This window comes from Mya arenaria, chromosome 12 (assembly GCF_026914265.1).
Source record: "Mya arenaria isolate MELC-2E11 chromosome 12, ASM2691426v1".
Taxonomy (NCBI): domain Eukaryota; kingdom Metazoa; phylum Mollusca; class Bivalvia; order Myida; family Myidae; genus Mya; species Mya arenaria.
This window is the reverse complement of record NC_069133.1, coordinates 49108912-49128271: the sequence shown is the minus strand read 5'-3', so window position 1 is coordinate 49128271 and position 19360 is coordinate 49108912. Positions and strand designations below refer to the sequence as shown.

Below are 19360 nucleotides of genomic sequence, written 5' to 3'. Positions count from 1 at the left end.
AAAATAGTTTTAGTTTTCTTTCAATTCAACTTAAAAGATGCACATTTTTACTTTGTCGAAAACTTTGTCACTAGGATGCTTTATAAATATCTCCCCTGAGAGAGAGGCAATGGTTTTGTTGGCAAGTTCGTTAGAAGACACACATTAACCACATATCAACACCATCTTCAATAAGTTACGTTGCTGAGGTTATAGCTGTTGACTGAAACGATGAGAATTGTTGTGAATTCACTTCATATCTTGTCATTAGGTATCCGTTTCGATTAGAATCGTTTACAAACGTGGATGCTCTGCAAATACCTGAGATACAATGATATCACCAATTGTTTCAGTAAATACGAGCCGATGGAACAATATTTTTTTCAAAAATTATTACGTTTCAAATCAAGAAGAAAAAAAAGAATTATATAAATATGCATCGGTTCACATTTGCAATTTGGCACGGTTTGGCACGGTTATCGTCTTCCATATGACCTTAACCTCTTGTTAAACTCATGCACGAGTCTTATTCTTAATTCTCAATACAATATTAGTGGCAAAAATGTGGTAATATGAAGCCGTCCATTTTTCTCATTATATCACACCCTGTTTCTTAGCCTTTCACGTGGTTAAATATAAAGAAAGAAAGCATACATTAATATCTGTCTTTAATAAAATAATACCATATCGATTTTTACACGCGTAAAACAAAGCACCAACCTTTTATCAGTGAATGTTTACTTTGTACCATTGAATTTTTATTATCTACATTGTCCTTGTCATAAATGCTGGTAAATGATATATGTATGTATCTCAGGGATATCTCTTAGGAACGTAACACTCATTTTTAAACGTATTTCAAGTCATTCAAAACTTTCACAGTTCATAGCTTTTATTGTTTAAAAGCCGATGCTGTTGAAATCCCCAGACGAGAAGTTACGTTTTTATAGGCCATCAGTGTCTTCGCTTATAACGTGGAACAATGAGGCCCGTGTTGAAATGTTAATCACATGATATGTTTGGTAGTACCTAATGCATAATATGTATGACAGCCAATACATTGTATGTCTGATATAGTCAAAGAAAGATCGATATGTGTTTAAAACTATGTCGTACTCTGCTTGGACATAAAGAATGGCTAATTGGTTCTATATTAACATACTATAACAATCAGTTAAAACTTAAAACCGATGGTCGTGTTTGTCCTTCATCATTGTCCAATGACTTTGCGGTATCTAATACGTTCAACAAAAGGGATATGAATTTTCATTTTCATATTTAACATAATAATGGATATCTTAACGTAAATATATGTTGTGCAAAAAAATTGTATTAGGAACGTTGTTGACACTATGAATTATACCGATTGGTGTAGCTTAAAAGTTGTAATTGTCTCTTTTATTGTTTAATGCCAAATAGTTTCGCTACAACCCTTCTTTGTAGAAATACACACATATACGACTACTTAACGCAACAGATAAAAATAAAGATAAATGAAAATAATAAAAGTATTAAAATCCTCCGTAACTTTCTCTAAAATTCCTTAAGCATTGCTTTCAAAAGGTTCAAAAACTCTTGCAAAACAAAACATGATACTAGACATATTCTACAAATATGAAAGGGCAACACGTAGTTTACATTTATTAATCTAGTTCACTTAACAATCGAACTAGATTAACACACAATGAAGACATGCATTTAGAATATATATATGCATGTAACAACATTATTTATCATGGCTGTGAATTCGTTCATAATATTCAACCAAACATGTATTGGAAGTTGTTTTTCTTCCTCAGCAAAATATTTATATGATATCATTCACTGTTATTTTACTTAGACGTTATCGCTTAAAGTCTCTAGAAATTTGTAGGGAATAATAAAACAACACTGATTGGTCGACAAGCATAAGAATTGCACCTGGACAAGTGTGCATTATCTTTATGTTCCTTTTTGACATTTGTGCGCCATTGTGCGTTTGTATTTAGGAGTCTCAGAGGTTTCCTCAAGACATTTAAAGACATAACACGATGTGAATGTCCCTGAATTTGACGATTATATACTCTGCGTTATTTAGGAGTCAAATAATACTTGAGTTTGTCAGGTGCTGAAAAAATAATTCAATTTTTCTTTTAAATATTTTTTTTAATCTCAAGTCAAATTAAGCGTGTCAGCTTGCTTAAGATTAATATATTTGAAATGACATTAATGCATTTGTCTACTGCTACATTTTAAATAGATTCAATACATTTGTCTTTATTTTGCATTTTGATATGCCGTAACGATTTGAGCATTGCCAGTCCTGTCCTTATCTAAGGAACGTTTACCTAACTTGATAGACGAATTAAATGCTCAAAAGAAAATGAGAACATGTCAGAGAGCAAATTTAATTCACTCTTAAATGTGATTTCTTATATAAATCATTGATTGGATTGTTCTGAAAGGGTTACTGCCTGAATCTACAGTAAATGCTATTCTGTTTTGAGGTTTAGATAACGTTCACGAGGGGCCCGCTTCTAATGAAGTTCCGATAATATCATTATTCCAGCATTGATGTATAAGTCTAAATTTGGCCTGCGAGTGACATTTGGATTATTTATTGGTTGTAGGTCATTTCCCCTTTGGAAGCTTAAGAACTGCGTTTGTTTATAAGCCTAAGAAACATTTTTTCAATCGTGTATTATTACATTCAAGTGAAGTATTGGGTACTGATGAGTAACCGTTAGCATTTGTATTTTTGTAGTGATAAGTTTTTAGGATTACAAATAATGTCGATAGCTTATATGTACAGTATACTAGTTTGTTGAATACAAGTTGTTGCCGTTTGAATGCATACTGCATGTAGGGGATAACATGTTTTGATTCTTTCGTAATTTTTTATTACTCCAATAATTCAAGGGCACATGCATACCTGCTGAAAAATATATATTCTTGTATTTACAAATGGTATGGTTTGCATCTTTATGTATGTTCTTATTAAATTCTTGAAACATTGGTTAGACTCATTTACATAAATGATAGCAATTCCTCTACAGAAAGAGAGAAAGGTCTGACATTAGCGTTAAGTGCTCGCGTGGACAAAGCTAACAAACACTCTTCCACCCTGTCGGAGTTAAATGAGCGCAATTTTAACAGCTCTTTTGTTCAAAGCAAGTCAATCCATTTACCCAGTGTTTTGGGTTGTCTTGATTGAACGTTTGCGTAACTAATGTGAAATGTGTTGGTTTGAACCAATTCGTTTTCTTTGTAACAGTCTGAAATGAATGCAGAATTGTGTTTTTATGTGCTAGGCTGAATATGTGGAGTTGTGCAGTGTTTCTACGAAACAATATTTATATATTTGGCTCAGTAGCCAAACGTTTCTACAAAAAACCCGTTTAATGGCACAGGATAAACGACAAAGACATAGAACATAAAAACAACAAATCACAAAAGCACAAAACTCCACGAACGACACAGCGCATATAAACTATATAAATACTAGGTGTGTTTATCAAGGATAGTTGTACCGCCTTTTCTTAATTTTCCATATCGCGTGGTTTAGAATGAAAGAAATGAAGTTGAACGTAAAAAACGTTGATTTATAATATAGTTTTCATTGTCCTACGGAACAAAATAATTTCTGTTCATGTAACACTTTTCCAGGACCACATAATTATTAGATTTTGAAAAGCATCTACCAGTCATACAATAACTCTGAAAGTCCTTTGTTTATGCATAAAAGTCGATTTTGTTCAGTCCCAAGACGATCAATACGTTCTAACAATGAATCATTGGAAGTAATTTTTATAATAGATAAAACGATGCGACCGTGTTAAAATATTTATCATAGGACTTGTTTTTTATTGCATAATTACATTGAGGTCATAAATCTCGGTATTTTTGCAGAATTTTATTTCGAAGAGTTGATAAATGTTCAAGTCGGGAATAACGCTAATTCAATCAATATGAAGGGGAAAGTAACCACACGATATTTGCGAGACGATTCTGTTATTTACATTTTGTACTCAATCTTGGATGTATGTTTATCATGCTCCCATCCAAATCTCTGACATTTGAGGATGATCTTTTCAAGCGAGAAACGTAACGTATGCAATATGCATTATTCGTGTACGTCAGAATTATTGACTGTTTAATATAAATAAATGTATTGAAGGTTCTCTAAATTATGATGTAATTACCATGGTTATGGTGTATTTTACAAATAGTACGTATGGACGTATATCGGCACTCACTTCCAGTAATAAATTAATTTAATTAATTGATTAGCGTCAGTGATGGTAGCACTATGAGTGTTTGCAGATTAGAAAGATTCACAACAACGATCGCTTTGGATAACGCCCCATGCGAATGTCTTTCTATATAATTTATCATTATTTGACATTAAGCACTAAAGGAATCGATAGAAGCAATGGTTGAAATGGACAAACAATACAAAATCATTAAGAAGATATTAAGTGACACGTTGCAATACAATCATTAATGAAAGTATCAGTGATACACCAATTGGAGTATTTTTTTCTAATAAAGTAATTCAACCTTTGGTATATTTGCACTGGTAGAACAACTGTTAAGGGAAACAAAGACAACATATAATTGTTCCGTCTACCACCAGACAAAATTCACATCAACAAAAATATAAGACTACTGGGTGAAGTTTGTTAAAGCACTGTTTTTACTTCTCTATAAAACGATTTCCTGTTTTTGATTTGGTAGGTTTTTTACTGAGAGTAAGTGTCACATACAATGGGAACTGAATTTTTTTACCTACAAAACAACTCCGATTCTATTATTTCTAGTGCCAGTATTAATGTATTTTTCCAATTCATGTCTAAGTTTGGATTATGTATCGGTCAAAGGTCCCTTATCCTTGTAATGTTTTTCCGCAGCATAAAAGCTGTTTAATCTATGAACCCCAAAGGCGAGTCTTCTGGCTTTTGACATTAGTTCCTTTGCGCAATCAGTCATTTGCAGGGAAGTCGTTGCTTTATTATAATGACATATATGCATAGTTAGTATGATCTCTGTGTAATATGACTTTAATTATGAAATCGGACTCCTAAGTTGGATTCCTAGTAAGAAGTTAATCGGATTTCTGGTTTTTAATAAGTGACCAATAGAGTGAATGAATTCAACGATGCATAACCAAAACAATTAACTGAATTTGAGTAGTGAATACAACACTAGTAGATATAAGATAGGAAATACGTTCAAACTAGTAGTTTGCTATCTCTTGAACACACGTTCATTCAAGTAGACTTTTACGTCGAAATATAGCGAGTTGACAGATTGGATTCCTGAAATAGATTTCTAATGTCGTTAAGGATATAAAAATCAGTATGCGAGAGGATTAAATCGAGTATAGAAACTTTGAATCTATACCGTCCATCCACTGACTGTATTGGCTTTCTATTTCAATTGTTTCTGGCACAACATCTAATCTTTAGTTTCAAAAAAAAGATAATTTTCTCAAATTGGAAGAAAGTAGTAGGTAAACAACCGAAAGTGAGAGTAAACTCGCTATAATTCGTCAGAGCAATATGTTTGTGTTCCGTCCTTCTTTTATAGTGGTTTCCTATTAAAATCGATTTAAAAACGTACTGAAAGAGAAAAACCGGCTTAAGTGATTTTGAATTGTACATAAAGCGGACATTCACAATTAACCTACTTCTAATAAGGTTTAAGACTAGTAAAAAAACATATTTGTTCTAGCAGTTAGATGTTGCGAAAACTGTCAGTAAATATAAAAAAATAAAGAAAAAACAACACTTACACGTCGCGTTATGATAAAAAAATTAACTTTGATTGTGCTACAGACGTTTGCAATGTAGATTCCTATTCGAGATTCCGGCTGTGTGAAATTGGTTCTTTATTGCGGAGTTAAGAATCGTTTTCTGCATGTGATTTGGTAATTGAGTCAAGTGGCTTTTAGTTAAAAGATATCTATCTTATTGGTGATGAGCACATGGGTATGAATATAAGTGTCTGTTTTGAATATCTGACTCTGGAATCACGAATGTACAAGTGGGAACAAGTAGTTCTTCAATAAAAGTAAGTTTACAGTGATTGACAGTATTCTTATCGTTAGAATTAAAACTAGTTATAAAATCATTTAAATTCACTTTATTGTTAATAGTAAGTGTATGTGCAAGGTTGAAAAGGTACCTAAGCCCACGTTACGTTCAAGAAGTCTTTAAGTATTGTAATGTATTTTGTAGTAACAACATTTTAAGGTTATGTGTTTCATTAATGACACACCTCATTGATAGCCATTGGTATATGCTTTATATTGTATGTACACGTTGACAACATATATAGGAATACATGCAAGTATTGAACACGAAGTATGTCTTTTTTGTCTTATTCTGTTTGATTCAACAATCATCTTAGCGATTATTATGTCATCCTTTTAACAGCTTGTCAGAGCAACCGCTAAGGCGATTAATCGTATTTAATGAGGAAGGAGAGCTTTGAACATGCGTTTAATGTTGATTTATCTTTACCTTAACACCCTTCGAGATAATGAAAGTAATTGGCTGATCATAGATTTGGAACTGACACGTTAACTGTTTTCATTTAGAGCACCTCGGCCATCTCCATCGAAATCAACCTCTGATGTATGCCGGTACGGCAGCAGAAGTAGTTCGTAAATTTTTAAATAATTTAAATAATAATTTGTAGTGTTCAAACGTTTATTTTATAATACTTAGTTGGTCGCCAGTGAAGCATACTATTGCATGAATTACTAATGTTCCTTAGGTTAAATTGCAATATTGAATCACTACTCGATCTGCTTTAAGCGCAATTAAAACTAGCGAATTCTGACATTTTAATCCGTCCATATTCATCCGAGGTTGTTTCAATGAAAAATCGCCAAGATTGTCCGAATGGACTGTTTTAATATTTTTATAGCAATAACGTTTTTTGCTGCATGTGTTGCAAATATCGCACTTTGCATAACATAAAGCGATTACAAAATATTTGGCTTAAAACTATCTTCTTATAATAACACTGATATTAATCGAGACCTCATGGTTTGTGACTTTTCGTAGCAACCCTTGAATAAAAATAAATAAAACATATACATGCTTGCCAAATAAACCAATTAGTTGTTCGCTTTCTGGTAATAAAGGGTGACACAGGGATGCAGTATCTATCAACATTTGTTTGTTTTTTTACTTCTGCAAGCCCTTCTATGTGGTATCACACAGTCATTGAAACATCTTCACATCTTCACATATGTTAGCAAAGCATTGTTATCTTGATTGTTAGAATTGTACTAGATATATTTGGGTGGTCATAAACGTGCATTGGTGTAAGTAAATGAAATAACCTTAATCTGGTTACTGAAGCGTTGTGAAAACATTTATCAAGATCACTTTTAAACATGATCATCGTCTTCCGAGAAGTCTGGCAATACCATTATCAAGACATTTCACCATCGGCATGAAATATGCACATAGGGCATAATTGGTATCATTAGACTGGTTTAAGTTCTTTCCCTGAGTCTGGTTACATTTACGACGAATAGAAAACCTATTATCAAGAATAAAATCACGCGTGGATAAAAATAACAAACCATCGCTCACACTCAACAGAGTCAAATGGAGTAATTCTACGTAATAATTAATAGGATTTAGTGAAGTATCAATGGTTTTTAGCTCGACTATTCGAAGAATAGGTGTGCTATACTACTCGCCCCAGCGTCGGCGTTGGCGTCGGCGTCCGGTTAAAGTTTTAAGGCAAGTTGGGATTTTCACTTATAAGTCCAATACCCTTCCTTCAACTGATTTAATACTTCACACAGTGGAACTTAGGTTAAAGTTTTAGGGCAGGTTGGGATATTTATTAATAACGTCTTTACCCTTTGTTCAGTTTCACTTAATACTTCACACAGTTGTTCAGGACCATCACACAATGAGGTTACATAACTCAATATTATCCTAAATACAAGTTATGACCCCTGATTGACTTAGGTTAAAGTTTTAGGGCAGGTTAAAGTTTTAGGGCAAGTTGGGATTTGCACTTAAAACTCCAATACCGTTCATTCAATTGACTTAATACTTCACACAGATGTTCAGAGCCATCACATAATGAGGTAAGATAACTCCATATTATCTTTTATACAAATTATGGCCCCTGATTCACTATGGAACTTAGGTTAAAGTTTTAGGACAAGTTGGGTTATTTATTTATAAATACTTCTATACCCTTCATTCAATTGACTTAATACTTCACACAATTGTTCAGGACCACCACCCAATGAGGTTACATAACTCCATATCCTTAATACAAGTTATGGCCCCTGATTGACTTAGGTTAAAGTTTAACGGCAAGTAAAAGTTAAGGGCAAGTTGGGATTTTAATAAAAAAAACTTCTATACCGTTCATTAAATGCACTAAATAAAATTCAAAATTATTTACGACCATCTTACAACAAGAAACATAACTCCATTTTAACCCTAAATACAAATTATGGCCCTTGATTTTTTTAATTTCTTTTGAAAGGCATATTTGTATATTCTTAACCACATTTTCATAATGGGAAATCAAGTTATTTGAATGACTTCCGTCATTGTTTGGGCGAGCTGGTGGGAGGGCAGCATTTGAAGTCACCTTATGTATCGAATAATTTTAGTTAGGTTTGACATAAAGAGACCAAACCTGGTAATATTACATCGTAATTGTATTCTAAGTCAAAGGGGGGTAGTCGAGCGCGCTGTCTTACGACGGCTCTTGTTTGTGTTCTTTTTAGATGAAGTTTGCTTAATAAATTGGAGTGTATTCGATCGCACAAACTAAATTATTATTATTATTTTTTATTTCTTTAACGCTTTATAACTTTATTTAAAGGTCTATTTGAAAACATACTATGTTTTGCTCATTATTTGAAACACTGTTCAGGTAAATACTTTGATGATCTTGCCATTAGGCCTTTGGTCGTGAATTGCGCCAACAAACTAGACCTCCGTACTGATGTTTTGATTTAATATGGTTGCATGTGTTTTAGGTTGAGCCAAATTTGAACAAACTGTACATATTTGGTCCTCTTTTATGGTCTTTTAACAAAGCACGACATATTCGAAAGTAATATCAAACCAACGCCAAAGACATAGAACACAAATTCACAAACAAGAAACATAGAACAGCACACAACTCTACAAACAGCATATATATATATAAAAATATAAAAATAATTGGTATGTTTATCAAACCTTTATTATTACACGCAAACCTGTATAAAGATGCCTATATAGATAAGGCATACACCTGAATACTAGTTAACAACAAGCAGAAAAATAAATTAGTCTTTGTTGTGCAAGATCATAACATAATTGTAGATATTTATGAATAAACACAATTCCTGCTATGAGTTCCTCAATAATTGAAATCTGTAATGTATGATTTCTTCTTGTTCTTTATCACTGAATTTTAACGCTTAACTTCGGCAGGATTCGTCAGCGTTGATCTGGTATATTAACCTGTGCCAAACTTACCGCGATCGAAAGAGAAAATAAATACGATCGCTTTGTTTAACTGATGTTATTATAATTTTAACGCCTGATTGGCAATTCGTAAAGCATCGCCTTAACGGCAACGGTTTTGGGCAGTCAGTTTCAACTCTTTAAAAACATTCATTTGTTACCGCGCAGTTTATTCACGCAAAACTTAAAATGACTGCATTTCAAATTCGTAATGTAATGATTTACTGCATAGAAATGCAAATGCCTCTATAGTAGAACTAATATTTAATTTCAGGTTTGGATCATAAAAATCAAATAAATCGTGGAGTTCATGTATGCATTCAACGTGTTCATCAAGCATCATATGTGTAGTAGTGTGTACATAGTAGTAGTGTATTAATGGCCTCTACAAAATCTACATATTTAGCGCTAATACCATTGCGGTTATGACAAGGGTTCAACACCAGTTATCCGAGAGGTTGAATGCATACGTTATATAATGTATGAAAAATCACCCTACCTGCTAAGGTTATTAGGCCCACAAGTAATGGAATAATTCAATGCATTTTTAAACGATTCACAGCTTTTATTAATCTTGTGCCTATGCAGACATGCACAATAAACGTCAAATTTGTCAATATGAGGGCTATTCGTACTAACAAAAATATAATTCCTAGAAATTTCCATCTTTTGTTTAATTGTGTATGATGCAATGTTGATAAAATGATATTAACAAATATACTAGCATAATAAATGAATTTGGTAAACGCAAATATTACACATTACCGGTATTATTGTCTGCATGTTCGAAGTCAAACTCGCATAGATGTTGCTGCCAGTATTCCTTTTTCTCTATACGTTCACAGTCTGACTCGTACACAGTCATTCTAGCTGCTAGGCAAGCGTGTCAATTAGTTAAACTGCTTCCGGTTCAATTTTCTTCAAACGTGTAAGCCTGTCCGGTGTCAGTGTCTAGATGAAATAAAGCTGAGTCCTTGTCGACGACACATTCATACCGCCTCGTATTCAGAAATTTGCTCCTTTAAATTGTCAGTGTTTTTTTATCAGCATTGCAGAATCTGCAGCATCGAACACCTTCAAGAGTTGGATTTAAAAGATACTTTAAACTCATAAAATGACATACTCTTCCGACCCAAGGTATATTTGATAATGTATTTCGGCTTTGAAAGACAATTCTTTAAAAGGGTTTAGTGTAAAAAAAACCTGGCAATTATCACTGCAGAGACCCCCGAGAATATTTAGGGAATCATAAAACAAACATTTTTGGGTAACATGAATAAATGTTGCAAAATGACAAAGTATATATTATCTTTATGCAGCCATTATGTGCACAGAATAAAGAATATCAGAGAGTATCGTGTTGCGATCTACTAAACAGTTCAAAACAAAAACTCGATATGAATATCACAGTATTAAAACCTACAATGTTTTACATTCGAAAAAGCCAGATGCTGCAGATGAGCAGCAATGTACGTTAAACAAAACTTTGCATGTCAGCTAGCTAGAGTATAAATATTTAAAATGACAGATGCATTGATCCAGTGTTACATGATTTCGCATCTTTTAAATTCAAATAAATCCTCATGTGTCAAGGGAAAGATATTTGAAACACAATTGTTGTCAATGAAGCGACGATTTACTGTCAAAATTAGTGTTCGTTGATCGTTTGTGATCTTTAAATTTGACTGTAAGTTCATCCTGAGAGAAGCAGAATGAATAACAATCTTGAACCCAATTATCTTAAGTCGAACGTTATACAAGAAAAGAGAACAATATTATAAACATAATAAAATTCGCACGACAACAGTTTTGAAAAAATATAAAGACATTATAAGGATAATGAACTCCTCCAAAACTGTTTTTTCAACTTATCTGTGTACCGTATCTTTACATTCCAATACCAAGATGTCATAGATGTATTCAAGATTTAGTTACAAATTTCGCATTTTAATAATCTATAATGAATTAAACATTTTCATGTTTATCCTATAATGGTTTTGTTTTCGTGGAAAGTCCAGTTTATTAACGATCGAAGCAACCTTAACAAATTGTGCGAGAAGAAAAATGCCTCGAAAGTAACTGCAAACATGTTATTGTTATATGATTGTATTTCGCCGGAATGCAAGTAAAGCCTTCTATTTAAAGCCATTTCCTATTAAAATCGATTACCTTGGATTTTATTGAAAGAGTTACTGTCTCAAACATCCAGTAATGATATTTCTGTACTAGGCTTCAGTTAACATTCACTACAGGGATATGTTTAATTAGGTTCCGATACTAATATTATTCCAGCATTGATGTATTCGTCTCAACTGAGGTCTGCGAGTGACGTTTGGATTATCTATTGGTCTTATATCTTTTCTCGTTTGAATGTGTTTCCAAAGAATAAGAACTTCGTTTATAAGTGTTAAAGGATTTCTTTGAAGCGCGTATTCTTGCTTAAAATTGTGTTTGGTGCTGATAAAATTTCGTTACCAATTATATTTTTGTGATCTGTTTCGGATTGCAGTCGGGAGATAGTAAATTTGTTCTCTGTTCCAAGCTGGTTAATGCTATCTGAGTGAAATATACATGGATATATTTGCTGACGATCAGATGTCATAAAAAGTACGAACTATGATTTAATCAACAATTTGAGGATAAATATATATTCATATACCTTTTTGTATTTAGAAAGTGGATGATGTACTTTTTAAAGATATTTCCAGAAAACAATTATAGCAAAATAGCAAAACATGTCGACAAATACCGCAAATTTGAAAAAAAAACACTAACAAGTGAATTTATGATAATACAATAAGCTTGGTTTTAACTGCGGACGTACGAGCGGTAATTTTATAACTAAGATGCAATCTTTATAATAAACTGGATATATAGTGATCATTCATTGTTCAACTTGAGCAATAGGATTTATTTGTGTTTTGGCAAAGTAGACAAGTGACGTAGTTATTTATTATTTACGGGTGATAAACTCATCAGCACAGGGTCTTCTCCATAACTGTGCATTATATTCCCGTTGTGAATTGTCGAATGTGGAAGATAGACGTTTACTGCTGGGCACTTGAAGTTCAGATTTACAAGTAAGCCATTTTTAAACTAACATAGTTGTAATCGTTTAAAAATTTATAAGCATTGCTTGAACAAATTGTTTTATTCGGAAATTAATTGATTTGAACACATTCTTCAATATTTACCCGTAGAGTAAACTTAGTGTAGTGTAGTTTAATTTAGTGTAAAAGAAAGGGATATTTAATTTAATATTTTTGCAAAAAGCTACAGAAACAAGCTCAGTAGCAAAAAGTTTATACATAAACCCGGTTTAGAGGCACTGGGTAAACGCCAAAGACATAGAACATAAAATCACAAACAAGAAATATAGAAGAACAGCACAAAACTCCACAAACAGTACAGTGCATATATACTATTATATATATTTAAATAAGGTATGTTTATCAAGAATTGTTAGGTACGGCCTTGGAACGGTCAGTAAAATGTAAATTTACTTATTAAATTAAGATGCAACTTAAAATAACAGCATTTATGTGACATTAACAAGTGTATTGAAACCAAAGCCCATGCTAGACCAAATATGTATCAATAACTGCAATATTATAATGATAAGCCTATTCCTAACCCGAATCAACGGGTGATAAACGTAAAATTCATAATAAACTACAAGTCTTCGACTTCCAATGAAAACAGCTGAAGCAACTGTGCAAAGAAGTTCAAACAAAATATTTTACCCTGACATATACAATATATTTAATACTTAATATGTATATTTAAATACAACGTACTTTTTGCATTGAATGGTGGTTTTAAAGATAACACTTCATCTTCAGGAAGGTCTTTCTGGGACGCGTAATAAGTCAAGTTTCCGAAATAGGAACACGAAGTACATATCGATTATATCTTTAAGGGCTACAACCGTTGGTTTTTATGTTTACCTTACTAGGTCAATATAAACAGAATGGCCCTTGGTGTTACGACTCTTGATATATTGTCGTTATATATCCGTTACGATTAGAATCGCTTTTAGACCTTTCTCATCTTTAAATACCTGCACACGAAATTTAATTACACTTGTTCTAATAAAACATTAAATGAATAAGTTACACATACATTTAACGTAATACAATCTATTACATTTAATAGAATGCCACTGAAGTATGCCGTAAATATATTTAGAATGACATTTAAAAACAAAATGTTAATTTTATCTATTCAGACAAAAAGGAGGGGTAACGTCAGGGATGAATACAAGCGTGTACGAAGCTAGCAATCCATTTTCCGTTCATGATAGTAACTGTCACAACGGTTAAGTTCAATACAAGTTAATCAAATTACCGTGTGTTCTTCGATTTCTCGGTTGAATATTTGCTTCACAAGTGAAAAATGTGCTTGGTCGAACCCATTCGTTTTCTGGGCAACGGTCTGAAATGAATGCCGGGTTGTTTTTATGATTATCTAGTCTGAGAAGTTGTGCAATGTTACAATAAAACTAGGCAGGCCCTCATGGCATGCTTGTCCATTGGCTTCCTATATATTTTGTTAATTTTATCTGAGTAGAAAATGCGGAATTTCATTTGAATCAGCCAAATGCTGCATAAATAATTTGAACACGTAAATGAAACCAAACTTGGCATGTCAGCTAATTAAATTATTAAAATGACAGATGCATATATCCAGTGTTACGCGCTTTCGCTTAATTGAAATTGAAATGAATCCTCATGTGTCAAGAGAAAGATATTGGAATTACCATTGTGACAATTCAGTGTGAATGTACTGTCCAATAATTTTTGTTTGCGGATCGTTTGGGATCTGTATATTTGATTGTACGTGTAGCATGAAAGACGCAAAATACACAACAATTTTAAACACAACAACCTTACGAACCTTACGAACGTTAGAATTGAAAAAGAGTACTCTTGCACAGACAAAATAAATTTCGCTCGGTAAAATTGTGGACAAATTATAAAGACATTAAAATAAAAAGGAAAAACTGCAAAAGTGCATTACCTTCAAAACAACATTGTCATTTTGTCGCATACTTGATTTGTTGAAAATCGTGTTCATTAACGATCGATACAACATTAACCTATTGTGCATGAAGAAATAAAGGCTCGAAAGTCAATGCAAACGTGCTATTGTTTGTCATTTTATTGTATTGTATTTCGCCAGAAAGCAAGTAAAATATTCTATTTAAAGTCATTTCCTATTAACATCGATTACCTTGGATTTTATTGAAAGAGTAACTGTCTTTACACTGTTTCTTTCAAACTAAGACTATGTTTATGAGATAACGGTAAATATAACGATCGTTCATTGTTCGACTTGAGCAGTGTAATTTATTTGTGATTTGGGAAAGTAGACAAGTGACGCAGTTATACATTATTTACGTGTGACTAACTCATCAGCAACTCATGGTCTTTTCCGTAAGTGTGTATTGTATGTCCGCTGTGCATTTGCGAATGTGGAAGAAAAACGTTTACAGGTGGACAATTGAAGTTTAATTATAAAAGTAAGTCACTTTATATCAACTGTTATCACATATTTATTATCGTTGCACTTAAACACTTCTGGCCCCAATTTCTCGATACTTCTTAAGCTTAACAGGCTTAAGTTGCTTATTGCAATTAGCCAAAATAATACTTATTTTTGAATTCTGATAAATGAAAAATGGTAACGATAATTCCTATCTTTATAGGAATAGTATTAAGACATTTAAAAGAGTATAAAAAACGCAAAATATTGAAATACAAAAATATTGGATTTAGCTTAATCCTGTTAAAAGAGACTTAAGAAGTTTCGTGAAATTGGGGCCAGAGCAATGCTTAAAACTGTTCTCAGCTCGGGAAATTAATTGCATTGCACACATTCTTAATATTACTTACCCGTAGAGTAAATTTAGTGTAGTATAGTGTAATTAAGTGCAAAAGTAAAGGTAGGTTATTTCGAGATGCAACATAAAAATACAACGTTTATCTGACATCAACGGCGAAACTTGAATACAAACATATTTAACTGAGCACCTGTGACGTAGCTGAGCATTTTCAAAGGTATAAAACCATTTCCAAGGGGTCCGGTATGCTTACCCTGAATACTTCTGTATTCCAGATGGTGCATTTTGGCACTTATCTGGAGAATTTTGAGTCATCAAAATTATCTTTAATATGCACTCAATAAAAAAACGGTCAAACTACATTCGGTAGTGAAAAAGGCATGCAGCAACGCATTTCATTGATTTTATTAAAAAGCCAATATTATTAACTCAAAGGAATTATACGGTTTTGAAAAATGCGTACGCTTTGTGAATATTGTTTTACGGCATTCAAACCTATTTGAAATAGGCAGGGGTCGGGGTTGCTAAGAGTCGCCAGCAGAATCGATGGCATGGCATAATTCAGCTGTCATCTCACACTTCATATCCGTACATTATCTCTGGCTGATATGGGATGTAAGCACAAAAAGCTGTCGGTTGCTGTTAAAATATTACCGATATTTTCGAACATTCTTCCAAGTAGGAACGTCATTCCGAACAATACGCTCTCTGGATGGTAATCGTCCACTTATCCCTCACTATTCATTTTAATATCGATTGTTGTTGAAATATTTTCGACAATTTCAAAATCTTTCAAAAATAGGGATTTATTTGAGACCAATTCGCTCTTTCGACTGTGACCGAATGTAAAACAGCCTCCATCCATTCCTCACCTTTTAGTTTAATTTCAGATTTGGAAGTTTTTATTGTGTTTCTTTTTCATTTTTGAAAAGAAATGCACGTTATGCCCTCCGCGCCTTATGCAACTACGCATAAAGGAAAGTTGATCTAATGAGCTAAGGCACATTCGTCTGTCCATACTTTTTTTGCCGATTTAATTTTTATTACTCTCAAGAATTATTTAAATAACGATTTCTTAAATAAAGCCAATAACTTCAATTTTTTATACTATTCTCTTCACAACTTGTCCTCCCAATAGACGTTTTATCGAATTAATTAGAATAAGAAAATCGTTACGTCATGTTTATGTTTTATCTTAGTATAAATCAAGAAAATAAACGTAGTTCAATTTTTATATAGTCTCATCGAAAACAATTTACTACCGTCAAAGGTTGAATGTGATATATTACAGCTATTTTATGTCGACAAAAACGTACAATATATGTAAATCAACTATAGATTACATAAGAAAGCCTCCGCATTTTTCTTAAAATTATTCTGAACTATTTTACGTTCTAAGTTAATACACTCCGTGTCTGTGGATGTTAAGTGACAGTCATTGCTTAAAATAGGCACAGGCTCAGTAGCCAAATAGTTTATAAATATCCATTTAATGACAAAGGGCTTAGGCCAAACATACGATGGAAGGGAGATACGCAGTATTCAATCAACAGGTATTCATCAGCATATATCGATCAATAAACGCTGGTGAAACTGCCTTTGGACAGTTAGCAAAACAACATTTCATTGGGGTTTACAACTAGTGTATCAACTTAAATACAATGGGTTATTAAAGTTAAAATTATATACATAGAAATACTGACCGCAAGTCCTTCTTTCAACGAATGAAAACAGCCGGAGCAACTGTGAAAAGAAACTCATACAAATTATGCAACACGATAACAACACGATATTTGATATATTATACATGTATACATAAAATTATAAATAAAACGTGACGTGCACTAAATGGTGTTTTAAAAAAATAACACTGCATCGACAAGAAAGTCGTACTCGCACGCTTAACGTATCAATATAGGAATATGAATTAATATCGATACCATCTTCAACCAGCTACACTCGCTGGTCTTATGTTTGCCCTATTAGGACAATGTAAACAGAATGGCTCTTGGGTGTTATGACTCTTGATATATTGTGGTTATATATCCGTACCGATTAGAATCTTTTACAGTACTTGATTAGCTGCAAATTTCTGCGCATGCAATCATATTACACCTGTGGTGGTAAAAACATCAAACTTACAATTTAGTCCTACATTTAATACGAAACACATCATTTCCGTTTACAGAAAGACGTTCATATACGCCGTAAATATTCTAAGAATACTATTCAAAAATATGTTAACAAGTTAATCAAATTACTGACGGTTTTCGCTCTCTGTGTCTGCTTTACAAATGAGAAAAATGCTCGGACAAATACGTCTTCTATAACGGTCTGAAATGAATGTTTATTTGTTTTCATTATCTAGACTGATTTATTTGTGACGTTGTGCAGTGTTATAATAAAACTATAATCATCGTTTGAATTGTATCAAGGAATAAGAATAGTTACACTTTTTGTTCACTTTTTCATCTCATGTATAAATGTACTATGACACAACTTAAAGCATTACGTATGATGTTTACTATTTTGAAATGTATTTTGGGGTTTGTTTGTTTATTGCCAGCCTTCTGTCTTAACCGATTTCTTCGATTAACTTAAATTTCACTCAAGCAATCGGCCATGATAACTACAGATGTGGTTCTAGTTAAGGTCGGATACCACCATTATTGCAAGTGACAGCATGGTTGACTTAAGTCTGCATGTGACGTTTAGGATTAGCATTGGCCCTTGATCCTTTTTGCCTTCAAAGTGACACCAAGCGTGAGAGCAGGTCCATTTCTTTTGAAACCGAAATGCGTTTATTGTGGCATTTGGAAATATATCGTTAGATTTGTTGTGAAAGTACATATGTTATGAGACAGCCATATGTCCAAGCTTATGATGAATCATTGTGGGAAAGTAATAAGATTAGAAAGTGTGCAGAGCTTGCCGTCTGGATTTCATTCAAACGTTTTATAAAAGGCCATTTGCGCTGTAATGCATTAGCGTTAAAGTCCATACGTTAGAATGATCTCTTTTCTATGATCGGTATATGTGCGAACTTGTTGTGTGTTATCTATTTAATGCAAGTTGCTGCAGAGAGCTTAGCACAGACACACCGAATATATCCCTTAAGCTTATATTTAATGACGTCAGTGGTAATAAAAATAATATGAAAGAGGCTTTAATCAACTAAAGCTCTTCATTTCCCATAACTGTAAATTGCTCTCCTTCTCAATCACCGTGGAGAAATTGCAGACGTAACGCTTCCAGGTGGCATGCTGAGAATACAATTACAGATCAAACTTAAGGCTAATATATGAGCTGTAAAGTGCGTACCAAGTCTCTATCTGTATGAGATAGTTCTTAATAATGTAATAAATTATACATTTACCGTTTATTGAAACAATGCTGAGTCCTTGTCGACGATAAACTCATCAGCACCGCTACGTTTTCAGAAATGGTATCTTATTGACATTTATTTCTCTTAGTAATTATTAGTGTTTTTATCAGCATTGCAGAATCTCCATGGCTCGACATCGTCCTGTTGTTCGAGCTGTTGATGCGGTTGAATTCGCGGCTGTTGTAATTGTGATTCCTCGATGTCGCATCTATATAGGCGTTTCCTTTCAATGAAGCGTTCGACTTTTCTACTTACCTTATCTATCGGGAGGCGGATGAACTGCTGGTTTCGTTAACACCACTTTCACCAGATGGCTTGTCTGCATTATTCCCGGTAATTTCGATTTGCCATATCGCTTAAAAAGGCGAATACCGCTTTCCTGTTTTGGAGTTTGTAGGTAGAAGCAGATGCGTTTGCTTCACATTCTATTAAAGGCGTTTGTTTTGGAGGCTGAGTGGCGTTCGAACAATTGCTAACTGTGCCGTCAGGTTTGGTATCATACTCTTTCGAAGAAAGGGCTTCTTTATACGACACAGACATTGCTTAAAAACATGTTGAAATATTTGTATTTGTTTCTTGTACGATGTAGCTCGGAAAAAGTATTTTTGAAATGCCCATATGAGTTTGTCCATCGATATACAGTTTTTATCTTTTGCGGGCACACGTCAA

The 19360-nt window shown here is 33.3% G+C and overlaps 1 protein-coding gene across 6 annotated transcripts in view; it reads left to right on the top strand.

Annotated features, from left to right (window-relative positions):
* Positions 1-19360, top strand: part of LOC128211003 (Kv channel-interacting protein 4-like) — a 422182-nt gene that overhangs the window by 256437 nt on the left and 146385 nt on the right. The window contains exon 1 of one of the 6 annotated variants that reach the window (XM_052915377.1): positions 12529-12544. The exons of the other annotated variants lie outside the window; for them this stretch is intronic. Coding sequence (XP_052771337.1) covers position 12544 — 1 coding nt within the window. The 5' untranslated portion in view covers positions 12529-12543. Of the gene's footprint in view, positions 1-12528; positions 12545-19360 lie in introns of those variants that run through there. 6 annotated transcript variants of the gene reach the window in all.